Source organism: Neomonachus schauinslandi, chromosome 3 (genome assembly GCF_002201575.2).
Source record: "Neomonachus schauinslandi chromosome 3, ASM220157v2, whole genome shotgun sequence".
Lineage (NCBI taxonomy): Eukaryota > Metazoa > Chordata > Mammalia > Carnivora > Phocidae > Neomonachus > Neomonachus schauinslandi.
This window is the reverse complement of record NC_058405.1, coordinates 191394169-191422063: the sequence shown is the minus strand read 5'-3', so window position 1 is coordinate 191422063 and position 27895 is coordinate 191394169. Positions and strand designations below refer to the sequence as shown.

General features: G+C 51.8%; 1 protein-coding gene across 1 annotated transcript in view; it reads left to right on the top strand.

The window, feature by feature from the left end:
- The window catches only part of NDUFA10 (NADH:ubiquinone oxidoreductase subunit A10), a 53298-nt gene that overhangs the window by 13704 nt on the left and 11699 nt on the right, over positions 1 to 27895 (top strand). The window contains exons 7-9 of the mRNA XM_021678981.1: positions 3425 to 3479; positions 5024 to 5109; positions 13064 to 13172. Of these exons, the coding sequence (XP_021534656.1) occupies positions 3425 to 3479; positions 5024 to 5109; positions 13064 to 13172 (250 nt within the window). The remainder of the gene's footprint in view (positions 1 to 3424; positions 3480 to 5023; positions 5110 to 13063; positions 13173 to 27895) is intronic.

The window sequence follows — 27895 nt, the reverse complement described above, 5'->3', positions numbered from 1 at the left end:
TGTTCCGGCACGGATACCTGCCCTGGTCATGTCCCCGCATGGCCGACGGCGGTGCTCTTGCTTTGCTAGTCCTGTCTCGCTGTGCACCGGGCAGAGCAAGGTGAAGGGAAGAAGAGGCGCTTCGGGTAGGTGTGTGTTTCTCAAGTAACACGTGTAGCACGTGGTAGCAAACAGGACAGGCTCGAGGTTATGCACTTGTCTCCATGAGAAGCGGGCACCTTTCCGCGGCCGACGGTCGCGCTGCAGACTGTAGCGTGCTCACCTGAAGACACCGCGCACGGGCTGGCCTCCTGGCTGGGGACCGTCCCCTCGCCTGCTTTCAGGAGAGTCTAATGGAGCTCGCTTTCAGCAGTTTGTATGATGAGAAGAGTGGATGGATCTGTGAATGTCTGTGTGGTATTTAATTTGATTTTTCCAAATGAATAGCATAGTGTAGATTTTTAAAAGTTGTAGGTCATGCGCTCTTCTGCCACAGAGACTCGTTATGCTGCGGGCATTGGTTTCTCCCCTCGTGGTCCTGCTGTGTCAGCTCTGTCTTCTGAACATATATGGTCTGTCTGCTGTCATAGCTCAAGCTGTGTGGAGTTGCGGAAACCCTTACATTAGAGGTCATTTGTCACATTTAAAAGGACACCTCCGTGAAAGTTTCTGTGCAGCCTGTGTTACGTAAGTGTTCGATTGTAGACCAGAATCCTGCTTCAGCTCGGTGATGTACTTGCATCTCGAGGTTTTCTCTTGGAAATTCACTGGGAAATTTGACTAGAACTAACAATTTTTACATGAAATTTTAAGAAACCTATCATGAATAGGTTATCTAAAGTTTATAACTCCTTGTGTTTTAGAATTCAGGAGGTGTTTCCCCACAGAAACAGTTTTAGATTTTCTGGGTCTGTTTATTTAAAGTCATTTAGTTACATATTATATATTTATAGCGGCTAACCTTAGAAGATAAAATTGTTAGAATGTTAGTAATTTAGCAATAAAATCAAAATTAAATAAGAAGTGTGTTTGAGCTTGAATGTCAGTATTTGAAGCAAAGCGGATTTACTGGGTACGATTGGTGGCCGCCGTCCGAGGGGCTCTGAATGCCTGTCTGCACCCGAGCTGGTCTCTCTTGTGTCAGCTCTTCTTTCACGACCGGGACGCTGTCTTGTTATGTGTCCTTTGTGAACGCGTGAAGAACGGTGCGGCTTTGGCCAGAGTCGTATTGAGATTTTAGGAGGCACAGTGAACTACCATCGGAATATGTATTTTCTGACTCTGTCAACATGTATGCTTAAAATTGTTGGAGAATATGTTTTTTATCTTCATTACCTTGATTTTGAATGTAGTTAAGCTTGAGCTATAGCTGGGTTTGGCAAACCTCCGTGTATTCACTCGTGAAGAGACATTTACTCTGCTCTGTTTGTAAACGTCACCATCAGCACTGCTGTTCCCGGGAGGCCCGGCGGGGTTCCTGGGAGAGGTGGGCCTGGGGGATCAGGTGGCTTTGAATTCCCTCCTTAGACCTTGACGGTGTCCCTGAATCTCTGACACCCTTGTTGGCCACCCTCTGTTTCGGCCTCCCTTCACAGACAAGCGGGTGGGAATGAGGGGCTGCTGTGTCCTGTGTCCTCTGTCAGTTTGTCTGTTACTGAGGCATTGGCCGTGGGACGCTGCTTGTTAGAGGCGCCCAGAAAATAAATGTTCGTTGAATTGAGTCACACAGAAGATGGAAACGTTAGGCTATGAAATTGGCTCTGTAAGTTGTTTTCAGTAGATGGTCTGGAGTCCTGTCTTTTTCCCCTTGCACACCCACGCAGCGCCTGCCACCTGGCAGGGCTTCGGAAGTGTGCTGTTCTGTGCGCCGGAGGCACCTGTCACTGCTTTCCTGACCTGTCGTGCTCATGCTTGTGACTGCTACGCCAGGGAAGCCAAATGGTGAGCACTTACATTGCTATGTGGCAGACAGTGATGCTTCCAGGCCAGCCGGCCTCCCCGATCATCAGGGAGTGTCCACGACTCTGTCTCCTACACACGTGGTTTACGTCGGACTCCGTGTGGCTTGTGGGGGGAGATCACTGCCCTTTGTGCCTTTCTCTTCAGCAACGGTGGGAGGCGGGGCCCTTGGGGGGGACTATGCTGGGCTCTCGCATGAGGGGCAGCGTGTGCTCCAGCCACGAGGGCGGATTTCTGGCTTTCTGGATCCATCGTCATTGTGCCTGTGGTTTCTGACGTTTTCATGCGTCTTTAGTGAGACAGGAAATGCAGTGATCTGGTGCAGCGAGAAACTGTCATCCAGTCGGACGACTTCCTTTGAGTGTCTGATACAGGCGTGTCTGTAATCACAGCACCTAAGAAGTTGGGGGTTCGTATGGGTCGACAGCAGTGATACTCATACAAGTGCTTCAGCTGCACTGAGCTCATTAAGCCGTGGCCTGCTGACGGGGGTTCGTGGTTGGAGAAGCTGGGTACCACTGTGGAGGGTCAGATGTGGATTTCAGGTTGAGCATAGCTTGTGAAGTCTTGGACTCCCTATGGATTTACACCCCATCAGTAGGGGGTGCTGTGCTGTAGACTCCTAAACGAGACAGTGTCCCTTGTGTAATCCTCGTGTGTGCCGTGCAGGTGACCCCGGAGGGAGTAGTAGTCTGTCCTTGACATTCTGCTGGCCCCTCTGCTGGAAGAGGGTCAGACGTTTCTGCAGTGATGGGCCTCCAGTCTGGGCGGCCTCGCTGGCCTCTCTGGCCAGCGTCGAGGCCTCAGGTCTCCCACGGGTTGGTCTGGAGGTGGTAGCAGAGGCAGCCTCTTCATTTGTCAGGTGCAGACTTACCCGTCTGTTGGCTTCCAGTCGTCTCCCGGGTGGGCAGCCAGCTGTCTGCGTCAAACGTGGTGGGGGCATGGGCAGAAGTGCTGGAAAGAGCATCCTCCTGTCCCCTTCTTTTCGGGACCTAGCTATGATTTTTCAGTGTCCAGACGAAGGGCCAAGGACTAAGGGAACTGAGCTGCTGCCTTCCTGCTGTGGAGTCGGTTTGTCTCCTGGATTCTAGCAGCTCGAGTGCCCGTCCTTCCTCCTCCACCACTTGGCTGCTCTGTGCCCACGTCTTGGTGAGGCACTGGGTGCCTTTGTCCTGTCTGGTAATGGACCTGCGGCAGCGGCGGTGACCCGTGCGCCCTGCCCCCCTCAGCCCCTGGTCTCTCATGCCCGTGGGGTGGGGGGGGTAGCCAGAAGGGAAGTCGGGACACACACCTGCTGTCATCACTGTCCAGTCGGGAGCTAGCAGGCCCTCCTCAGCCATTGAGGCCATGGGAGCAGCACATTGTCCCCTTCAAAGAATGGCCAGCTTTAATGTTTGTAGCGGTAGACTTTACTGTCATGTATTCATTTGTGCATTAGTGTAAGCTTGGAAATTTACATTGAATTTCTTCTTGCCTTTTCTTACAGTGTGAAATGTGAGGTTTTACAGTATAGTGCAGGGGAAGCTCAAGATGCAGAAAAGGTAAGAAATGGGCTAAAAGTTTATAATTATTTTTAAATTTGATTCATATATAAGGTTCTTGTAAATCAGATAATCAGTTCAGGTCCTACTGGTCTTAGAAATGTCTGTATTTCATAAGCTAAAAGAGGTACTAAGGCAGCCCAGTGAGATTTTGATTTTCGTTTAAATAATTCAGTTTCTAGGATCTTAAAATTGTGGAAGGTACATTAGTAAGTGCATTTTGTAAAATTCGAGTCAATCTCCGTGCAGTTTTCAAGAGAACTTAACGAGTAATAGCCAAAAAAATTGAAAAAGGATAATGCAGGAACATTTGCCTCCCCAAATACAAAAACATATTGCAAAATTATGGTGATGAAAGCACTGAGGTATTAATGCAGGAATGGAACAGAACAGGGAGTGGAGAAACAAGTGTGTGTGTGACTTGACTTTGGTAAAGGCGGCACTTTAAAGAATAAGAAAAATGAAGTAGAAGAAAATGGATTATTTCTTAAATGGCGTTGAGACAATGGATCATCCATTAGGCAAAAAAATGTCCCATATATTATATATTAATCATAAATTACTAAAAAGCAAAACAAAGGGTATAAAAATTCTAGAAGAAAATGCCGGTTTTATGACGTGGGGTTGAGGCCTAGGAGATGATAGGAAACGGCTCTGCGGAGTTGACTGCCCGGCCGGCTCTGGGCGTGGGAGGAGGAGAAAGCTACGGAGACAGGTCTTTTCCACAGAGAGGAGCGTACTCCCTGAGGACCGGAGGCCACTTCCCAGTCCGGCTCCGGGATAGCTCTGAGGATGGCCCTCGGCCCATTCCGCTCAGATGGATTACATTCTATGTCCTTCTGTTTCTGTGGTGTGGATGTGTTTGTGTTTAGGCTGTTTTCACACCCTCATAGTCTGTTCAGATGCCAGGGGTCTGAGTAGAAGAATGCATTTGCTCTGTAAGACCATGTTGTGTTTTGAGTTCATACTCAAAATTCCTGAAAGTTAGGAGAGGACCCTGAGTTTGGCGTGTTTGGGGCAGAATGCATCTGAAAAGACTGTCCCTCTGGGAGGTCAGACTGCAGGCTGTGTGTGGGGGGCTGGAAACAGGTTATTGGAGCTCTCTAGGAAATGTGTCAATTTTCTTGTTCTCTTGTTGCTTTCAGTGGCTAGGTCTTGTGTTCTGGAATGAAGTCCCTGGGGAGGAAATGAGTAGTCTGTCACTAATACTGGGTCCCCTGGTCTTGAGTCTTTTTTTGTCCTGTGCTGCTTCTCCCAGCCTCCCATGTAATTTCTACACCACCCATGTGGTTAGCTGGGCCAGGCGCCCACACTGAGGGTCAGCGCCACCCCCTGACCCCAGTGTCCACTGGGCTGGGTGCCCACACTGAGGGTCAGCACCCAATCTCATTTCTGCACTGAAGGCCATCTGTCCGACTTCCTTTCCTTTTGACTTCGGTGATTGTTCCTGCTAGATACCTGTGGCTCATACTGGATTAAAATGTTATCACCTTTAAATTTTCAGAATGGGACTCTGCATTAAATTGGAACTGTTTTTGTCTCAGGTGGTAGAGGATATTGAATACCTCAAGTACGACAAAGGGCCGTGGCTCGAGCAGGATGACCGTACTCTTCACCATCTGCGGATGCTGTAAGTTCTGTGCTTTGGGGAACCGGCCAGATAGGACGAGGGGCTGGAGTTTTGAGTGCAGTCCCTCGCCTGCTGTAGAAACTTAGAGAATTTTGAAGGAATTCTATTTTAAGTTAGGTGTTAACGGTACCACCAATAATGAGGTGTATTTCCTATTCCCTTCAAACAGGCTCTTGCATTCTCCAGTCTGACAATTAATTGATTTCCAATATTAATTCAACAGATATTTTGCTTCCACCATGTGCCAAGCACTGTTCCAGATTTAGAGGATTTAGAATCAAAACTCCTGCTTGTATCTCCTCTGGGCACTTTGTCCTCCAGCCCCCGGGCCCAGGATGGTGGGGAGATGGCTGTCAGTCCTGTTGCTGGTTCGCTTGTTGAGCAGCGCCCCGACTCTCGCAAACACGCCACAGAGTGCTTTCTCCAGCTAGGGCCTTGACGCCCTTCAAGGGACCGTTCGCTGTGCTGTCAGGCCGGCTGTGTCAGGACAGTGAGTGTCTCACGCGTGGGGCCGTTGCCACACCTCCTGGGCCATGAAATGAGTTCCTTGGTCAGGCAGCATCAGACCAGTGACCGTGTGTGTGAGTGCCCTGGGGCTACCGTGACAAGCAGCCACACGCTGGGGGTGATGAAAGCAGCGGAAGTTTAGTCTCCTAGTTCTGGAGTCCGGAAGTCCGAAGTCCAGGTGTTGGCAGGGCCACCCTGCTCTTCAGGTTCTAGGAAGAATCCTTCCTGCCTCTTCCAGCTTCTGGTGGCTGCTGGTGTGTACCTCGGCATTCCTTGGCATGTGGCTTCATCACTCCCACTCTGCCTCTGTCCTCACAGGGCGTTCTTCCCTGTGTGTCTGTGTCTGTCTACATTTCTCTCTGGCTATAAATTCACCAGTCATGGGATTAGGACTCATGCCAGTCCCCTGTGATCACATTTTAACTTCTCTCTGCAAAGACCCTGTTTCCAAATAAGATCCCATTCAGAGGTTCCAAGTGGACATGAATTTTGGGGGAGACACTATTCAACTCAGTATACCATGTGTTTTGAGGGGCCCTGAGCGCAACCCCACACTCGGGAACTCACTGGAAGGACTCAGGAATCACAGCAGGTGGTTGCGCTCATGGCTAAGGTTCTCGCAGGGAATCAGCAAGGATACCTAGCTGGTCAGTGAGGAGAAAGACACGGCAAATCTGGAGCAGTCCACGCGCAGGTGATCGAGGCTCCCTCCCTCGCAGGAGGGACGTGCCAAATGAGCTGCTTCGTTGGGCACGAGAAAAGCAGTAACATGGGCTTGGGCAGTGTCTGCCCACAGAGCCCATCAGACACTCGGTGCCCAGAGTTTTTATTGGGTGCTGGTCATGTTGGCCTTGGCAACTGCTCAAGTTCTGACCTCCAGAAGGAAGGCTGGTGCTCCCCATAAATCACATTGTAACCTGGTGCCCAGTGTGTGGTGCCCCAGCCTTAAGGTAGCGTTTGTGAGACACTGAGCCCTCCCAGCCGAGGGAGACCTCAGTCTCAGGCCTGCTCTGTTTAGGACCGTGGAAGGGCATTCCACGTGCACATGAGCTGGGCTTCTGGCAGACGGGTCTTGGGCAGGAAGGCACATCTGAACCCAGGAAATGGAAGTTTCCTGGGAGGGTCGGTGGCTGCCCCTTCGTGAAGGGTGGGACCCCGTGTTACTGACTTCCTCATTTGTCCCCAGGGACGGGCCGTGCTGGAGGCTCAGCATCGGCCTCTGCTCCGCCATGCTGGACACACATGGTGGCCGGGCGGCATCAGTTTGAGGAGCACCAGTCTGAGTGTTGAGTCCACGGACGGTGTCCATCCTGCCTGGTGACCACTCTGCCTGTCAGCCCGTTGGATAAGCTCTGCCAGAGCTGGGCCCCAAGGGTCAGAGCTTCCTCTATGTGCTGGGGAGTTTGCTAGCTCACGGTGTTTCTCTTGGTATGACTGATATGCTTGGATGCACCCAAATGTCCGCACATATAGAGTCCATGTATTTCAATAATTTCTCAAGTTGGACCCGTTGATTTAGTTATTAAAAGTAGGACCTAAAATTTTAGTCATTTTTAGCAGTTTTTTTGTTGTATGCTTAAGATGGAAGAAATAGCAGCTCATAGGAAAGATCCTGTGGTTTTGGGGTGGCCTCCGAAGGCGTGGCCTGGGGGCAGAGGGGTGTGAGCAGGGGCCGGGCGAGTGGGGATGTGCCTTGGGCATGTGGACGTTCTCGGACGGTCGATCTGTCTTCCTGGTGATGGGAAGTGGGTCATCAACACAGTGGCAGTTGGGTGGGGGAAGGATGTGTTGGAGGTCGGACGGAGGAAAGGTAGGAAGCATTGTCTAGGCGTCGGCGTGGGGAGGACGGACCGAGGCAGCGCGACGGTCCTGACGTCCGGTGGAGGGAGTGCTTTCCCGCTGCTGCAGCTGCCCAGGGGCCGGCAGGGAGTAGGCAGGGTTCTGGATTCCAGCAGGATCGGCGAGTAGGAGAATGTCCAAAGGTGAATTAGCGTGACGGTGAGAGACTTAACGTGGGTGAGGCGGGGTGGAGAACACAGAAAAGGTGGGTGGAAGCCAGTGGATTAGAGGTCGGAGTCACGCCCGCTCACCTCACAGGGTCAGGTCTGGTCCCCATGTGGTTCCAGCACGTTGCACCTGATTTTGCTCACGTTGGGAGTAAAGCTGAGTGCATGGGGTGAGGGCGTGCGCACACACCTTACAACTCTCCGTGTATGAGAACTGTTCTCTGGAAAACGCATGCTGTGAGCTTGACCATCTTCCCAAAGTCCTACACAGACCATGTAGTTCGAACAAAAAGCAGACAGAAACTTGTGATTCTGATGCCAAAGAGAAGTGTTGGCTTTACTTTGCATTTTATAAACACTGAACTTCAGTGTGTTTTTATTGCTCATTTATTTGTCCTTTGTGAGTTTTCTCTTCACATTTATTGATCTTTTTAACAAAACAGCCTTTTGTTTTCTTGAATTTCTCTATTTTTCTGTTTTCAGTCTGATTCCTGCTCTACTTTTTATTATTACTATTTTTCAGAGGCCTAGATGCTCGATTTCAGATCTTCATCATACGTGCCATCGGCTTGTCGGCGTCCCTCCTGTTTAATTGCCCTTGTGATCTGAGAAGACACTGCGTGTGATGTCTCCTCGTTTGCATGGGCGCGGGGGCTTTACGTGGTCAGGCATGCTTTCCTTCTGGATTCACGTTCTGGTCGAGCGTGAGAAGAATGCGCATCCTGCTGTTGAGTGGAATGTTCTGTCAGTGTCGGGGAGACCAGGCTGCATTGCGGGTGGGGGTGTTCAGCTCATCTACGTGCCCCAGGCTTCTCTGCCAGCGAGGGAGGGGGCGGCGAGGTCTCCGGCCACGGGAGCATGTGGCCCTTTCTCCGCTGACGTGTGTTTTCACCTCACGTACTTTGATGCTCTGCTGTTAGGTGTTCAGGGTTGTTAGGTCTTGGTGGAGAACTGACCCCTTCCTCACTACAGAACGCCCCGCTTCATCCCTCATGATTGTTCTTGTTCTGCAGTCTGTCGTGTCTGAATGGCTCGTGCTGTTCCAGCTTTGGTTCGCGTAGGCGTCTTCCTCCATCCCTTTCCTTTGAACCCGAGTCTTTGTTTACCGTGGGTGTCTTGTAGCCAACGTAGATTTGGTCCTGTGTTTTTCTCTGTTCTGACAGTCTCTGTGTCTTAATTGCTGTGTTTGGACCATTTACATTTAAAAGGAGTGTTGACGTATGTGGATTAACATTTACTTTGTCTTGTCACGGAAGGTTTTACATTTGTTGCATTTGTTCTTTGTTTTCTTTCGTTTTCCTGCCTTCTCTGGCTGTGCCTGAGCCTTCTGGATGATTCCATGCCCCTCTCCCCTAGCAGAGCAGTTGCACTTCTCGCAGCGTGGTTGTCGTGGCTGTGGGGCTTCCGGGCTCCACCTGCAGTCATCTTGGTGCACTTTCCCATGGCCCTGCCGCCTCCAGGGTGGTGCGGGGACCTCGGAGCAGAGCGTCGCACTTCCTCCCTTCATCCGCGTGCTGACGTCTGTCAGAGCTCTTCTTCCGGGACGAGGATTTGATTTGCAGCGATGTTTTCTTGTTGTTGTAAGGACAGGAGTGATGACTTTCAAGCTCTTTCCTCATTGGAGCTGAAACTGGAAGTCTCTGTTTTTGAAAGTTCTGGTTCACTTTGTCTAGATGCTGATGGATGTAAATGTTTTCGTAAAGTTACATAAATGGGATTATATGTGGTATCGTTCTGACCCTTGCTGGAGACCCTGTACCCTTTCTTCCAGCAGCCGTGTAGTGTTTGCCTCTAGGTCTGAAGCCTCGAGGTGTTAGCCTGAATCACAGTTACAGGTCAGCCCTGTGTCCAGAGAGTGTTCCAGAAACATTTCCCGATGCCACGGCACTCCTGCCCGGTGGGCGCTCCCCTCACTTTACAGCTGGGGAAGCCACAGCTCAGGGGCACTGACCTGCACGGTGCGGAGGGGCCCACGTGACCCTGCCTGCGGTCCAGCTTGCAAACCGTGCTGCCTGCCCTCTCGGCGGCTCAGGCTTCCATCCTGGTGGGCTCGTCACCTCCTCCTCCTTCAGCTGTCATGCTGCCAGGACCCTCCCTTCCCGGGCGGCCCGCTTACCCGCACACCCTAAGTAACACACTAAGGCCCTGGTGTTTGTCCCTGGTGGTTTCTCCCCCTCTCCTCTTCTTTCATGACTTCTGCTGCCTTTGGGGTTTGATCCCCTCATTCTTGATCTTTATCCTGCCATTAATTATTTCTTCCTACTGCTTGTTCTGTGTGCAACACACCCACCAGGCTAATTTTCCTAAAAATGTCACAGTGGCCCTGTTTTCCCTTCACTCTGGATCCTTCAGTGGCCTGCCTTTGTTTATTCACGAATCCAAATTTCATTTCTGAGAAGTAATTCAGAGTCCTGATCATCTGGTTCTCCCTTTTCCTGCATCTGTTCCCTCCCCCACCTGCCCAGTAATTTTCTAAGAATCCTAGCTTATGTCTAAGTCTGGCTATATTCACCCTTTACCCCCCGAATACCCTCTCTCCACTTCACCAAGATCATGATTTTAGTAGTTACTCAGTTGTGTTTTTGCCAGAGCATAGAGAAGGATTCAGTAATTCCCTTGAAGTTTAGATTATAGCATTCAGTTCACTGTTGTATTTTGCTGTAGATGGTCTGTCCGCTCCTTCTCCTGGTCCATCGCTCCCCTGCCCCTGCGCCCTGGATATTTCACAACAGTGTGCAATGGTAATCGTGTTTATTTTCATGTGAGTGTCATTTCTTAATTTGGGGGACTCAAATGAAAATTTTGACCAATTTTCTAAGATAATTACTGTAAACATGCCATTTACCAGTTATACTCATTTTGTCTAGAACCTGACCAGATTATTGGTTTAGAGCATTTTTGTTCCATTTCAGTTACATGTGCCGGTGTGTGATTATGTGTGTGTGCGCTTATGCTGAGAGACAGGGACTGTATTTGTCGACCTGGATAACATTGTGTGTTCCTATGCATGCTCCATAACTTCCTGGCTGGCACCCACCTTGGTCCATTCCATTCCTGGGTTGATGACTCCGGTCACCAGGCCGGGCTCCGCATGTGCGGGGCTCTGAGCCCCTTCCTCCTGCTTCCCCAGAGCCTGGACCACCCTCCCGCTCACCCCGTTTGCTTCATCATGGGCACTTCTGTTTCTTGTGACTCTGGAACAAGTCCTTGTAGGAAATCCCAGGGCTGCAAAGTCTGTGGGGTACGAGTTTGGTATCAGAGTGTAGTGTTCAAACAGAGCTTTGTAGTTCAGGACAAGCCAACAGACTGTGGACATGTTTTAGGAGCGAGGATAGACATTCTGTTAATTGGGAACCAGTGGGAGTCGTAAAACATAATTTACTACGTGTTTTTTCTGTCTCGTCTTGCCTCACTCTTTTAGAATATGCGGCACACCGCCTTGTGTTGTAAACTAGGCTCCGCTGCACTTTATCTTCTTCTTCGGGTGCTTTGGCTTATGATGTGAAGAGGATATGTTATCCTCAGCCAGTATTTGAATTCTCCTCAATTAGACTAAGTGCTTTGTGAACAGAATGTTTTCTTTCTCCGCTTTGTGCTCCCTGGGTCATAAAATGCTTCCCGTCATCTCTGTTCCTTACTTATCTTCAATCTAGAGTAAATCGAGTTGATGGAAGGTTACGACTCGGCGTTTACAGGAGACAAGACACCATAGGTTCATCCAGCAGTCGCCACGGAAGCTCATGGGGTGTCGTTGACAGAGCGCGTTAGCCAAGTTTGAACAAGTCGTAGACAGTTGCAGCAGATTATTTTTTTAATGTTCAGAAACAGTTGGAAGCTATTTGTTGAAAGAGACGGTGTGTTGGGGGTTTCGTGGAAATGGTACTTCCGCCCAACGGGGTATAGACGGCTCTGCGCGTCGCACACCAGCTCCCGGCCAGCACGTTCTCTCCGATGGCCCAGAATGTCGTAGGCTTTTCAAACTATTGAGGAAACCAATCATACTCCACCTTGATACCTGTTAACGTTTAAAAACACTGATTTTCATTTTTAGTGGAAATTGTTTATGCTCAGATCACTTTAAAAAATTATCTTTATAAAATGAGAATAATTCTGTTTGTTAAAAGCAAAGAGGCGTGTACTTGTGCATTATCTACGCTGCTTACAAAGCTCTGTCGTGTGAACAGCTTCCTGGGAGGGCTGAGAATGAGCCCTGCTCGTGGAGTGCGTCCGTCGTAGCCAGTTATGTGATCGTGGAGATGCACCTGGGAAGAGACGGTTCCCCGGGTGCATTTCCTCAGGTGCTCTTTGTTGCCAGATTATCAGTCCATGTAGGACTGATGCAGTTTGTACCGGTGACAAGCAGGACGTGCCCATTCCTGCTCTCCGCTCTCATTCAACCTGCCGCAGGTTCTCCGTGCACCGCGGTCCTTGGCGGGAGGGGCCTGCGGAGCACCGGCCCCGGATCGGATCGGGGCGTTCTGACCATGGCCATCTGCCCCGGCTGCCAGGGGGCACTGGCCTTGGGTACGTGGGTCTGGACTCTTTATCACAAAGTAGCTGAAAGCCAGATGCATTTAAAGAACTTCCATTTGGACCGTTATAAACAGAAAACTTCTTCTGCCATTATAACTCATTAATGGGAAAATGGTCATTTAAAGTAATTATTTGCTTTGTTTTGAGCCCTTAAGAAAGGAGACTTTATTTAAATGTTTGTTTCAAAAAGCCCCCAAAATGCTTCTCATCTTCAAGTATAGTGGTCATATTCAGACTAAATTTAATTTGAGATAAGCAGTCATAGCACAGTATAAATATTTTAGCGTTCAGCAAAGTAAAATGGTGAAACAAGGAGCAGATCTGATAATTTGTATTTGTCGGTGCCGAGCAAGGCAGAGCGTGAGACCTTTCCAGGCGAGGGTGCGCCCGGGCGTCCTGTGTGGGCCCGCCCCACCCCGTGCTCCTGACTTCCCCGTGGCCCTTCTGCTCCTGGAATCTGCCCAGGAGGGCAGCAGGATGCTGTGTGGTAAATCTGGGGGGACTGCAGTTATTGGCTGCCTTTCCCTCAAGAGTCATTGAATTTGCACGTTTACTGAGGGCTGCCTAAGTGCCTGGCACCGCTGTGGGCGGCATGGGGTGTGGCGTTTTATTGATGCTATTCTTGTGTGTAAAGCACAGTGTCTCCCAAACCTCATCCATTCCCGAAAGGTGGTCCTCTGTGGCGGCTCAGGCTTTTGGAAGACTCTCCCTCAGGTTCTGAAGGTCATGTCAGAAAAGCAGCTGCACACAGACCTCATGGTCTTTGGGATGAAGGTTTGCGTCCAGAGGCCGCCTGGGGATGAAGGGCATTTATTTGTATGCATTTTTTAAAAAAATCAGCCTTACAGCTTATTTTGTTATGTTTGTTTTGATGGCTTAGTGTGATCTGTATTTGTCTTATTTTGTAGGGTTCAGAATAAGCTGGAGGTGCTGAATTACACAACCATTCCTATCTATGTCCCGGAAGTCACGATCGGAGCTCACCAGAGTGACCGCGTCTTCCAGAAATTCATAGAGGTGAGGTTTTGAAGCCAGGTGAGCTGTCTGCTGTGGGCCCCATGACTGGCACCAAGGTCACGTCCCCGAAAAGTGGCTTTTGTTGTTTTTTGCCTGTTTTAGTGAAAGAGCTTCCTTTTCATTGAAGTAATTCTCCCCTTCTTCTCCTCACCATCTTATCTAACGCTGGCGTACTCCTCCCTCGGCAGGGGAGACGTGTCATCTTCTTTGTCAGTGTGTTGTCTTGATAGGGACACGCTGCCTGATCTCTAGCTCCCGTGTACATTTCTTCAATGTCAGATTGTACTTGGGCTGTCGCCTTACTCCTTATGGTATGTCCGTGCATAAAGAATGGAGACGTGCGTGTCTGCAGGAGGTCCGCAGAGCAGGTGGGAGAGCGCAGCGGTGGGGCACGGAGCTGGGTCAGGACGAGGCAGGGCTCAGGAGGCTCTGTGTTACTGGTCTTTTCTGATTTCCATACCTTTTTAGTGAATTATTTGTTTTCAGAGTTGTTTGTGGAGAGTCATTTCAGGCAAAATTCCATGAACTTAGAGGACACTTACAAGTTATGTTGTAGAAGCCAGCAGATGAGGGAGAGACTTCTCTGGGAGTCCTGACGTCAGTGCAAGACTAGGGCACGATCCATTTCTACATCAGCTGTGGTTGGGGTTTGTCGTTGGCTGATGTGTGAAAGGATTATATTTAAATTAGATCACCAAGCTGAGCAGCCAACATTTAGATAAGTTCAAATCTTAAATATCTTTGCATTGCTATAATTCTCTGATGCACGCGGATTGCTTGAAGCACTGATTGGATGTCCGAGTATATCCCATTGCTTGCTATCTTACTTGAGATACTTGACATTTTCTTTAATAGAAGTTCTTCTGGTTGTTCTGGAAGTGCTTGTATTCATTGCAGGGATTTGGGGAAGTACACAAAACCAGAGGCTGTCACTCAGCAGTACCCACAGTTAGTATGTTTGCAGGTCTCTTCTGACCACTGTTGGCGAGCAGGTGCGCGGCGCTGTGCAGGACGGTGGTGGCAGCGGGGGCTGTGCTGTCTGGGGGCTGTGCTGCCCCCCCCCCCCGGTGCCTCGTTTGCACCAACGTCCTGCTGAGTGACGTTGGTGCATTTTGTTCTGTGTCATCACGTCTCCCACCTCCATCCAGGCCGCCACCCTGGTGCTTGGATTGGCGCTCTGGCTTCCTCTGCCTTCCCGTGTCTAGCGAGCTCGCGTGCAAAACCCGTGCCCCACCCTTCCAGCCCTGCCACCGCCCCCACCGCTGGGGCCCCCGCCGGGCCCTGGGACACGGGCGCTCTGGCTTCCGCAGCCCCGAGGGCATCCGCCGCTGTCCCCCCGAAGTTGTTTGTTGGTCCAGAGCACCGATGCTGTGGGCTATAAGGTGGCGCAGGCACGGGGGATTTAAAATCAGATAAATACTCGATTACCTAGTGAGAAATCTTTGCCCTTTTAAATTTTTAAAAGATTCATCTGGTTCTGTCAGTGTGTTGATTTACTGATAATAGGTCTTGAACGTTTCTTACTTTTGGTGACCTCACTTTTAAACGAGGAAACAGTAGGCTGCAAGCTCAGAGAGTTTGGAGTCACCGACATGTGGTGACGATGAGTAACTTTTTCTAATGCCCTCTCGTTTATGAGTGATGCTGGCTTTCCACTTGTGTTACTGATAAGGTTTCCTCTCTGAATGTATTCGGTTTTTCTAAATGTAAGCAAGGGATTTGGCGTGCAGCTGTGACCCGAGTGGGGAGGGGCCTCAGGTGAGTTGAGTGGCGAGCTCTGCTCGCTGCAGTTCTGTGGGCACCAGGCCCTTTCATCTGGTTCTCCCACCCATTCACGGCCTTTGTTCATCAGCGCAGTTACTCTTTCCACTGAACACTTTGTGAGTGCGCGCCAGGGGCCACACTTGTCCTAGACACTGGGGACATGGCTGCCCTCATGGGGTGTACGTCAGAGTGGAAGGAAACAGTAGAAGAGAGAACGTGTTAGATGATGGTGACGGGTGCTGTGGAGACAATTCAGTCCCCAGAAGAGGGTAGGGCAGAGCCTGAGGAGGTGGGGGCTGGATTTGGAGAGCCTGAGTCATGCTCCCGGAGCCCTGGAGAGCTGCGGGAGGTGAGGGGAGCCAGTGGGGTGAGGTGGGGAAAGGCCCGGGCGGGGAGACGGGCAGGGACAGAGGTGAGGCATGGCATTTCCAGCACATTGCAGACACAGGGAGGAGGCCTCCTGGGCCAGTGGGGCTCTGCAGCAGCGGAGGGAGGACGTGTGTGACATACTTCGTGATGGGAACATTCTGGTTTCTGACCTGACACTGGATTGAACAGGGGCATGCACAGAGGCTGGGAGGCCAGTTAAGAGGCTTAATAGGAATGTAGACCAAGGGGTAGTACGAGCTTGGACCATGATGGTCATCACAGAAGGTTCAAGAAGTGGTCAGATTATGGGTACAACCAACGGAGTCTGTTGAAACTTCATGTTGGAAGAAAGAGGAAAGTAAGGTGTTTGCTGGGTTTTGGCTTTGGGAACCAGAACTCGAATTGGAACCGGCAGGTGTCGCAAGACGTAGAAATACAGGTTTCGGGGAAGGGTGAAGAATTTGACGGACATGTTTGAGATGCTTATGATACCCACAAAGAGGTGTTGAACAGGTGGTTACATGTGGTGAGTTGGGGTTTGCAGATAGGAGGGGATCGTCCGCGTATGATCGATGTTTGGCGTCACATTGCTGGTTGAGGTCACCGGTGGTGAGGACAGGTAGAGAAAGGAAGACCGTGAGGTCAAGAGGTTGAGGGGACAGCAGAGAACCAGACCACGTCACTGTCTTCAGGGAGCGTGCATTCGAGTGTATGTTTACTTCAGTCATTGCTCTTGCAAGTGGGGGATTGGTCGTACCTACAGGAATTTCTTCTCTTGGTGGATGTCTGCTAGTGAAGGTAGCTTTGTATATATTTCTTTGTGTATAGGCAGGAAAGAGTGAGCCGGACTATCCCAAGAGAGTAGGACTGGCCCCCAGAGCACGTGCGACTCTCATCACCCTGCATGGGGATTGGGTGGGGGCCGTGCCCTGCCGTCGAGAACAGGTGGGGCGTGTGCAGCAGCACAGACAAGACCAGGTATGGCTCCTCCATGGTGGAACAGCCTGCCACGCCATGGAGGGTGTTCTTGCAGTGGGGACCTCCAGGCGGCCCTGCTCAGAGCAGGTAAACTCCCAGCTGACCCCCAGCCCCAGCCATCGTAATGACAATTGCGGACACACAGGGACTGTTAGAATTACCTCCGTATGGAAAGTGGACATTTAAAAGTCCCAGCATGTAAGAAGGAAAAGAGAAGTGCATGCTGGCAAGTCATACAGCTCTGTTTCTCCCTAATCTTTATACCGCCGTTTCTTCCCCTTGCCTCGATGGGTCTCTAGTTCATGGGTGAGTAGGTACAGCGGTGGCTGTCCCGGTCTTCGTCCTGCTCATGGAGGACGTGCTCAGTAATCCACCAGCAGGCCTTATGTCTGCTCTGGATTAACGTCCATGTTCTTTCTTAAGAACTTACGGAAGTTGCATTTTATTATTAGTTGAATTTCGGTCACGTGTGGGTATTGAGTTTTATCATGTGTCTGCCCTGGATGATTTTTTTTCTCCTTTTTCTGTTCATGTGGTCAGTTATATTGATTGATTTTCTAATGTGAGACCAACCTTGGTTTTGTGGAATAAGTCCCACTTTTGTGTGTATTATCTTCTTCGTATGCAGCTGAACCTAATTCACATTTAAAAAAATTCTTTTAAATTTATTTTTATTATTTAAAGATTTTATTTGACAGAGAGAGAGCAGGAGAGGCACGAGCAGTGGGAGCGGCAGAGGGAAAGGGAGAAGCAGATTCCCTGCCGAGCAGGGAGCCCGACGCGGGGCTCAATCCCAGGACCCCGGGATCACGACCTGAGCCGAAGGCAGTCGCTCAACCAACTGAGCCACCCAGGCGTCCCCTAATTCACATTTTTAATTTAGGATTTTTGTACCTATATTCTCGAGAGACTGGATGATAATTTCCCTTTCTTGTGGCATGCTCCTGAGAGTGGTCATATTGTCTGCCTCATGCTGACATCAACACTCAGTTGAGGTGGTACCGTCATTTCTACTCTGTGGGAGAGTTTGTGCAAGATGAGCATCACGTCTTCCTTCAGCGTGACAGGGATTGACTGGTGGGGCTCCACTGGAATATTCTACACTCTGGATTCAGTTTCTTTCATAGACATGGAATATTCAGTATTCTGTTCGTCCTTGGGAAAGTTGTATTTATCAAGGCATTTTCTGCCCCCATGGCATTTAAATTTTCTAGTTTCTTGCATGGAGTTGTTTAAAATGCCCTCTTTTGTGCTTTTAACTCGGTCAGGCTTGAGAGTGCCCGTCGTCCCCGTCTTCCTCCCTGTGGCTGGTCCTGGTGTTTCCCTCCGCCTTTGCTCTTGGAAGGAGCTTGTCATTCAAGGACCTAACTGGTATCACGTATGTTACACATTCTGGTTCAGTGGTGACTGTTCTTTATTTTTTCTATTTGCTGTTTTTCAAACTTTTTAAGATGAATAGGGACATCGTTGATTTTTCATCCTGTCTTGCTCTTGAATAGATACGTTTAAGGCTGCACATGTTGCCCTCTGGATTTGGCTTGATCTCCTAAGTCTTGATGTTGGGTTTTCCTTATTCAACTCAGAATATTTTCTAATTTTAATCTGATTTCTGTTCTGACCAATATGCTAATTTGAATTATACTGGATAACTTAAAAGCAGTTGGGATCTTTCTAATTATCTTTTTGTTACTGATTTCCGGCTTAATTCTACTCTAATTAGAAACATACTTTGTATAATTTCAGTCCTTGGATGTGATTGAGACTTACTTTTTGGCTCAGCATTTGGTCAGTTTGGTGACGTTTTGTGGTCTCGGAGGAGAGCGCCCCTTCCTCTGTGCTGTGTGTGGCATCCTGCTGGAATCTCGAGGTGACGCATGTCGTGGCGGGGCTCACGTCGCCTTCCCCCATGCTGGTCTGGGTCTCCTGCGGGTCTGCTGGGCAGGCTGTGTGCAAGTCCACCGCTGTGGAGGATTGGTTCCTTCCCGCGGTTCCATGCGGTTGCGCTGCGCACACGCCGGGGCCGTGTGTGCGGATCGAGCGCTGCTCTGTGTGCCCTGAAGCCTCCCTTGTTGTGGGCGGCGCTCGTCCCCAGAGTTTGCTTTCTTCACCAGCTGTGCGGCGCCTTCTGCGGTCTTCCCTCGGCGGCCTTCCCGCCTGGCTGGGTGTCTGGCAGGCGCTGTGCACCCTGAAATGCTTGGCTTCGCATTTCGTCCCGTCTGCGTGCTGGGACTGTCCCTGTCCACACTCAGTGCAGCTGCTCATGGGCTTGTGTCTGAGGAGCTCCTCCTTCTCAGTGTTTGTGTGTTTCTTACCTGCTGTCTCTGTTTTTTCCTTTCTGGCCCTCTTTTGGATTAGGGGGTTTTTGTTTTCATTCTGCTTCCTCCCTCTGTTCGCTTCCTAGCTGTCATTCTCTTAGTGGTTTTTAGTAGCCAGTCTGGTAATTAAATATCCATCCTTGATGTATTGAAGTCCACAGGGAGCTAGGTCTCTAGTTCTGGAACAGGGGTCTCGGGGCTTTTTCCTCCATTTGCCCAACTCTTGTCTTTTGTGCTGTTTTTGTCATCTGTCTCACTTCCCCGAGCGCTGTGGGCCCTGGAGACATGATGCTCGTCGTTGTCTGTGGTCGGTGCCCCTGCAGCTTTGCCCCGTCCCCCCTGCTCTCTGTGCTCTCACTCCACAGCCTGAAGAATCCTGGCTGACAGAAAATTTTCTTCTTAAATGGTTTTCATGATCCTCATTTTATCTGTTTTTTATTTTGGAATGTTTCAAGTTTACAAAATTAACAAGAGTAGAAAAATAACGTTGGCTGAACCATCGTGAGTGCTCCAGATGCCCTCTTAGCTGCAGTCAGTGCAGAGGTGGTTCTCAGCGTAGGGCGCCTGCGTCAGCCCCACCCGGCCCTCGTGGGGATGAAGGCTCTCGTGCCCCGTGCCAGGCCTCCTGCACAGATCTTCTGGGGGTGGGGCCCAGGATCTGTTCTAAGGAGAGAACCATGGCTTTAAGGTGTCCTTCTTGCAGATGGACATTCTCCTTCACAATCACAGAGTAGCTATCAAGGCCAGGAGGTTCACGGTCATATGTCCCGAACTCTAATCCATAGACCCTTCAAGGTCACCCGGTGTCCCAGAGATGCTCTGTAGAGCAGAAGGACCTGGTGCAGGAGAACTTCTGAGGAGGGCAGGACAGGCAGTGTTTGAACGTCCCTCCGTTTGGTTTTGTTTGCTCTTTGCCCAGGACTGGCTTCAGCTGTCGGCCTTCCGTAGGAGCCTCATGGAATTGATCGCGTCTTCTCCGCCCAGGGCTCCGTGGGTCCCCTGGCGGGTCGTGCCGATTCGGGTCACTTGGCGGAGGTGCTGTCTCCACTGTCAGTTGCTCTCTTACTCCTTGTAATTTATATATTTTCAGGGGGAAGTACTTTGAAACTTTGTCAATGTGCATTTCCTCGTCAGACTTTCACCCGGTGGCTCAGCTGTTAATGTGACGGTCACCCAACTGTCGCCTTCCTAGTTCCGCCAGTGCCGCTTTGTCCCGCTGCAAGCGAGGGCTCTCTCTTGTCCCTGGGCATCCACTCCCTGGGTTGTGTCGCCGCGGACTGCCAGGGTCCCCTCTTTGGCCCATACGCCTCTGTTGACCTCTGCTCCTGGGTGCCGGCGACTGAGCTCGCGGCAGCCCTGTCCGTCCTGGGGTAGCACAGCAGGGTCTGGCCTCCCTGTGCCCACCCGTAGGCTTCTCACAGGGCGAGGGGCCTGGCGCCCGCGGCCTCGGGGTATGCGCTTCCTGAGGTAACTGGCGTGTGACCTGTCTCTCACACGCTCGTGTGTCACGCTGAGCACCTTCGTCCCAGCCCCTGCCAGCGCCTGTGCGTCTCTACTTTCGTCTCTGCTCTGCTTGGGGTCCCTAACATTCTTTGGCTGACGTTTTTCTCAGTTTTCAAAAAGACTTGCTAGGACCTCTTCCGTGTGGCCTGCACTCCTCTCCGAGGGCTCCCCTTCTGGGGCCCCAGTCAGCCCCGTGGACCTTTGCACGTGTCTGTGAGCAGGCGCTCTTCCGTGTGGTTTCCATCCCGTTTCTCCGAGAGCTTCAGCCGGGCGTGTTCTTCTCATGGGGCTTCCAAGGTGCTAGTCTTCCCAGCTCTTTCTCATCTGCTCCTAGACCCGCCTTTCCTTATTTCCATGTTTAATTGTAATCCTAGCCCTGTTTGATTCTAGAATTTCCATTTTTTATTATGTCGAATTATCTGCTGAAATTATTTTGTCCCCTCATTACTTGAGCACATTCATCACAAAGCTATCTGGTAACCGCACCGTCTGGACCTCTTTTCGATCCGTTTAAATTGCCTGGCTCTCTCCTGGTCCTTTCATGGTTGGTCATTCCGGCCTGTTTTTCCGTGTGCCTTGTTTTTCTTTCCTTTAAGTGCCAGTCATCGTGAAGATGGCTGGACACTCTGGATGACGTTCTCTTACCTTGGGAGGACGCAGGTGCTATCTCCTGGCAGGCACTGAACTTTGGGCAGGTTGCTGGAGTCCATCCCCAGACCAAGCCACCTGATGCCCAGCATAGGTTTGTGAGGTCCGCTCTGCTTGCCCTTTGCCCTTCCTGAGGAGGGCAAGCTCAGCGGGGCCCCGCCCTGGGGTGGGTCCTGACCTGCCCTTCTGTCTCCACCGGCCCTTCCGCTGTGGGTCTTCGGGCTCCCAGTTATCCCTGCAGGAGTGGGTGGGTCCTGGGGAGGGGGGCCCTGCAGGGACCAGGCAGCCCGCCTCCTCGGCTTTCCTCCCTGGGGCCTGGGACCTCCCTGCCTTGGTGCCTTTGCACACAGGTGCTTTCCACACGGTGCCCGTCTCTCCTCGTGGCTCAGGAGGGGCGCGTCGTCTGCATCGGTCCCCCAGGAGCTGAGTATGTCAGCCATTTTAACCACAGACATGCTGGGGGACTCGGCAGTTTTCCATCGTTATTGTGTTCCATGTGTTAGTGTCTTATTTTTAATTTGTGAGTATTAAGAGAATCTATTCTATTGGACTTATAATTTTAAATGCTTAGAAATGCTGAAAATTTTAATTAATCTTTAAAAATTTCTAAGCATTAAAAGAATTTTAGAAATGTTTAAGCATTTTAAAGAAGCACTTTTAGAACAGTGTTAGATTTGCAGGGAAGTTGGGAAGCTGCTGGAGAGTTCTCATGCGCCCCACACCCCGTTTCCCATGCTGACGTCTTAGGTGAGTGGTGTATTGTGGCAGGGGACGGACCAGCGTCTGTCCAGTACTGTTCACTGGAGTCCACACCACATTTGATGCCCTGCGTCTCCCTGATGCCCTGTTTCTGTTCCAGGACCCCATTCAGGGACCACAGGACTGAGTTGTCATGTCTCCAAAAGCTCTGTTTGGCTGTGACTGTCACGTTTCCTTGTGTTTAGTCTTTATGACAGTTTTAAAGGACAGTCAGGTATTTTATAGACTGTCCCTCCGGTGGGGTTTGTCTGACGATTTTCTCAGGGTTAGCCCGTTTGTGTTTTCGGAGAGGTGAAGTCCCGTTCCCATCACATCACGGACCGCACACACACCACGTCACCGCTGGTGTTGGCCTTGACCCCCCGGCTGCGGCCATGCAGGTGGTGTAGGGATGAGCGATGAAGCCCTTGTGCTGATCTCACACGCAGCTGCTGCGGGGCTGGGGAGATCCGTGGCTCCCAGAAAAGGGGTCCCTGGCCAGGCTGCAGAGCTCCCATCTAGAAATGCTCAAGGGAGCAGCAGGTACGGCTGGTCGGCCTCCGAGACACCTGACATGCTGGTTGGTTTCCTGCTGGAAGACAAGTGAGCAGTGTGGGGATGTTTCAAAGACTTGTTTCTTTCAAGAGGAGGAATCGTTTGGTGTCGGAGCGGAGGGCATTCTGTGGCTACTTACTTCCTGGAACAAGTGGGTCGGTGGGCGCCTTTATGGCATGGACCCTCAGAAGATGACTGTCCTGCTAGGCTGTTTCTCGTTTTCTAGGAAAAAAAATATTTTTAATGTTGAAAATGTGTTTTAGTTAAACACCAACAGCATGAGAAGTTTCTATAAACCTGACTCATGTAATAAAGGTAATAAAATTACTGAAGTCACACCTCATAATTTCATGAGAAACTTAAAATGTATTTTCAGTGTGCTTATATAGACACTTAGGAAACAGGGGCGTGGTGCTCTGCACATTGTAATACATCCATTATGTATTATGCATATTTTATAGTAGACCGTGAACTTGCTGGTACTTGTGGTTAAGAATTATTGGAGAGCACTTCTGATTCTTGGAAGCAGGAGCAGTGTGCTGACCTTTTGTTTTTAATTAAGTGTTATAGTCTCCCTTTCTCTTTTAGGATGTTTCTGCTCTTTCTGTCTTTGCTGTTTTGGGTCAGGGTTTAAATTTCTTTTTTACTTACACCAGCACTTTCTGAATCTTGTGGATGGGGTATTATTTCTTATATTTTTCAACGGCTTCTTTTTCTTTAAGCATCTCAAGTATAGTTCCTTCTGTTCTGCATCTGGTAATACCAGGTTTGGAGGACCTTCAGACTTCGTCATTTATCGTTTCCTCTAATTCTAACCTGTGAGGGCTTATTCCCTTCTGTGTTTTAGAGACTCTGGACACTAAGTTCTTGCTTTGTGGGCCTCTCTCTGTGGGCACCTAATGAGAGTCCCTCCTGAATACAGGATGCCCAGTTAAGTTTGAATTGGGAGAAACAATGATGCTCTTTTGGTGTGCGTATGCCCCTGACATTTCATTCACCCGGGCATCCGACGCTGTTCGGTAGCTCTGGCCTCCTCGCTCCCGTAAGGACAGTTTGCTGCTGCCAGCCCCGAGACTCCTGACCAGCAGGGGCTCCAGGCCCCCGAGGTGGTGAGACTGGAACCCCCACCCCCGTGCGAGGACAGACCGTGGCCACGGATTCCCCAGATGGCAGCTGAGGTCTCCTTGCAGGGTGGGGGCTCCCTTCCCTTCTGCCTTCCACGGAGGGTGCTGCCCTCCAGGAGCTGTGCTTCGGTAAGGAAGCCCCTCCCCATGCCCCACCTTGCATGGACCGACGCACGGACCAGCGGCTTTGCCTTCCGTCTCCCGGCAGCTCTTCCCACGTCCCCAGGGCCACGGAGGCTTCAGCTCGCCACTCTGGTTTTCAACCTGCTCTTCATTTCTAGCCCTTTGTGATTTCTTGCAGAGCTCAGCAATGCATTTAAAAGCATTTCTAGAGGTTTTATATCAAGGGCTTTCTCAGGGCTTTGGGGCTGCTATTTTGCTGGAAAGGGAAAGCCTCTCTGTTTTTCTTTATGATCTGAAAGCCGGTTCGGGTGCTGGTTCTGCCTGTATCCATGTTAGAGAGGATCTGAGCTGGAAGCTCTATGTCTCTCCAGGCTCAATAGGTGTTTGCTCAGTGAACCCACAGGATAGAGAATTCATTAAGTCCCCGAACCTGAAGGCAAGAAAGGAAACGTGGCTGATGAAAAACTTTGTCTCCTGTTAGCATCGGAGAGTCCTGTCCAGGGGACATAGTCAGACGTCGTGTGGGAACTAAGATATTTCTAGGAGTGACAGTCTACCCCTGACACTTGCTGCTAAGCCTAACACTGCCTCCACCCCCCAGAACTGTCACCTCCCCATTTTACGTTTACTCCCTGTCCCTCGGCAAGTATTTGTTGTTCCAGGCACTGTTCTCAGTATTGGGGCCACATCAGGGACTAAAACAGTCTTGCTGTCAGGGAGCTTGCATCCTGGTTGGGGAAGGAGGGACAGGCGATAAACTAATACATAGCGGGGCATCGAAGTGCCGCAGGTGGGAGGTGTGCTGCAGAGGGGTGACCCAGCCGCACCTGCAGGCAGGGCTTCGGAGGTGGAGGCAGTCTAGGAATAGAAGAGCCCACCATGGTGAAATGAGGGGATGGGGCGGCAGGCAGGGCTGGAGGTGAGCTCGGAACCTAGCAGGGCATGATCACAGGGGGCTGTAGGGAGTGCCGTGAAGCCTGGGTTGACGTTTTCATGAGACTGCAAGCCAGTGCGCTGTTTTGAGAGAGAGAGCATCTGAATTATGTGCGGGAAGGATTGCTCTGCTTGCCAGGTTGGGTTCTGAGGGTGGGGGCAGAGAAATGGGGGGGTGTTTGGGGAGTCTGCGTGAGAGACGGGGGGTAGGGAACGTGGCTGTGACCCCCCGGGGCAAGCTACGTTCCCTTTACCCAAGAGCCCCTGTATATGGTGCCAGTGTTGCCTTTTCCTAGGAGTCAGATCTGTTCTTACGTTCAGGTTTACAGCTGAATAGCAGTTGCGGAAGGTTCCAACAGGAGGGTGCTCGAGGGAGGGATGCGGCTGCAGGGGTGGGGACGGGTGCCTCGGCCGGCGCTGCGTGTGCTGTTTGTCTCACTGCTTTCCTTCTAGACCTGTGGTGGGTACAGGGCTGGGAGCAAGTGTAGACACACTAGAAGCTGTACTCTAAAGTGGACGGGGCGTGAGGTGCGAGCAGGGCTGACGGATCACAGGGGTTTGTAAGAGCAGATGCTGCTTGTTCGGACGGTGGCTTTCATCGTGGGGCCTCAGGCACACTTAATCATGGACACCTGTTATTGACCCTCTGTTCACTGAATTCACTGATGAACTGGATGAACCCAGAAAGGGTGGCTCACTAGAGAACTTTCCAGGGGACACCCTGACGCCCCAGACGCCTGTCCGCCCTGTCTGCACGCGGGAGTGGCGCTTGGGTCTAACCCGTGTGTCGGCCACGTCCTGGTTGTCAGTGGACCTCCCCGCAGTGGCCGTCCCAGGCTTATAGAGCATGAGGACCTCTGGGAGCACAGGGCGCCCCCCCCCGCCAGCCTTTCACACCTGCCCCCATGCTTTATTTCAGCCGGGCCTCCTTGTCGGAGAAAGACTCTGCCGCTTTCATGACATTTAATTAGATTCTGCAGTGACAGTGACAAGTGCCGTCGGCATAGCTGCTTGAACCGACTGCTGACCCATTTGACGCGGGGGGCTTGACGGGGAGCAGAAGTGCCGGGGCCACCAGAGCAGCTGCCCCTTCCTCCTCCGCCTCAGTGTGCCAGCCTGGGGCCTGGGCCGGCGGGCCGGTGGGTGGCAGGCCTTCCTCCTGCACACTGTGCCAGAGCTGCCGCAGGAGGGGGAGGGAGGGGTGGGTGAAGCAGGCGAAGCAGAGGAGCTCCTAGAGCCCGCAGGCCCTGCCGCCCCCGGTCCCTGCGGCCGCCAGCCCAGCTCCTGTTTACGTGCCGCGGGCAGGTCAGGGCGGTGCAGGCTGCTGGACCTTGAGGGGAGAGTTGGGATAGAGTGGTGGAAGTAGGCTTTCCCATATTTGGTTGGGCCGTTGTTTTATTTCGAAAGGCTGAGACGTTCTCAGCCTGTTTATAGGACGAGAGCCCGTAGGAAGCGAGGGAGAAGGTGCAGGAGGGCCAGAGGTTGCGGGGGCCCGGAATGGATCCGGGCGCACCAGGTGGGTGTGGGCCCCCCCGGAGGAGTCCCACAGTGTTCCCACAGGGCCGGCCCGCTCCTGCGGGAGGAGCCACCGAGAGGGGAGCGGAGCCCCACTCCACGAGACCAGGGTGGAGCAGGCACTTGTTGCGCCAGAGACACGCCCCGCTGGTAGAGAAGCTGCCGGCGGGGGAGCGTGGGGCCCCGCAAGCTCAGGCCAGCACCCGGCGCTCACACCAGCCTGTACGTGGCTGCTGGTTCCACAGCCTCTTGTCCCTGAGTGAACCTCCCTGGCGCTCCTTCCAGCCGCCGGTGTGGAGGGTAGATTGTAGCTCTTTGACTTCCCGCAGTTACATTTGCATGCGTGTTTAGTGTGGTGTCCACACGTGATGTGATAGCTGATGAGTCTCGGGATAGTTTCCCAGAAGATGCCTTGACGAGCTGTTACAGGTAACAGTCTGCGGCTACGGAACGTTCTTGGTGTCACATTTGTGCGGTGGTGTGTGTCCCTGTGGATCCTGTCGCCTGTGTGGCTTCTCTTGGAAGCCAGTCAGTAGGGACGACGGGAGGGCAGTGCTCACCCTCCCACACAGTGGCCGTGGAGGCGACCCCCGTGGACTCTGGACCCCTGCCCCGTAGCTGGCCTGCCTCAGTGTGTTCGGAGGGTCAGCTTGAAGGAAAGCAGGCCTGTGGTGGCCAGCTGTGTCTGGCTGCCTGTCTTGGGTCCCCCAACCTAAGCCTCCCTCAGCTGAGGGAGACCCTTGGGGTGAACATTCCCACTTCCTCCCATGGCTGGGCAGACTCTGTGGCACCGGAGCCTGCGTCTGGGCGGTGTCCAGGTCACGGGGTTCATTTTGCTTCTTGGGGTTTCGTGATTTTTACTTTTGCTTGTCCTCATAGAACCTGAGGTGCCATTTGTCCTTGGGCACAGCAGTCTTACACCCCTAGAAGTGGCCCGCGTCTCGGGAGCTGATGGACTGGGGGCTCAGCTCTGTGTTTCCTTCCTGCTCTGACGGCCTGGAGTCAGGCACCCAGGTTCCCGCTGAGCACCGAGGATGGAGTTTGTGCAGCCGGGGTGTGGCGGGGCCGCCGCTCACTGCAGAGCAGCCCGTCGCCGGGAGCTCTCCTGGGCCAGTGTGCATCTGGTGCCCCTTCACTGCACGCCCCGCGCAGATACTGTGCGGAGGACTCAGGGACAGACCCGGTTCCTGTGCCCTGTGGGCTCGCCCACCAGTGGGAACCACACACACGTGAGCACAGCACATGCTGTAGTTCCCAAATTCATGGTGGGGATTCAAGTGTCAGATGCCAAGAATCTCGAGATTTACAAGATGATGGTTTGCCAAGTAGAAGAGGGGCCTCCCCCCGTTTTGGGGGAGAAGGAGCAACGTTTGTGAAGGCTAGAGGCAGGGTGGCTGGTTTGGGGGTACCGAGTCACGTATTATGTGGAGGAAAAGGAGAAGAGGTAGAAAGGACTTTTATCAGTCCTAAATTTATGATGATCTGTGGGCTTTATTTGGGATTAGTCATTGATTACAAGAAATCCTCTGAGGTGAAACAGTGGGGCTCAGAGGTTAGTTAGCTCAGGGTAGCACCCTAACGAGGGAAGATGTGGAGGACAGAAGTTCGGGGTGATGGTTCGGAAGACGTTGTCCTGGCCGGTGAGGGCTTTCTGTTGGCAAGTAGCAGGTACGCAGCGTGGGCTAGATTCTCGGAGGGCCTTGATGCCCTCGTGCTGGTTGGCAGTAAGGAGGAGAGGACCTCTGGAGGGCTGGCTAGGATGGAGGTGGGGTGCATAGGACAAGGGGACCTGGGGCAGGGGTGAGAGTAGAGAGGCAGGGCTGACGGGGAGGCTGTGCACAAGGACAGCTAATTTCGAGTGTTGGCGTATGGGCCTCACGCTGCTGCCACAGGAAGGCCGGGTTATTCTTCCCAAGTGTGAGTGAGCCGCCAGGCGCAGAGAGGCTATCTGAGCTGGAGGCCAGAACGTTCCCTGGAGGGCACATACCGGGCTCCAGCCCGTTGCAGCCCCTTGTGCACAGCAGCAGAGGGGTTGCTGGGGCGGACGCCGTGCACGCCTGGGTTCGGGGTCCGTGCGTGACAGCGCGGGGGGTAAGCATTTCCTCCTTAGCTGTGTTGGTGACCTAGGGGTGCAGACGAGTGAAGACAGACCTTTTCA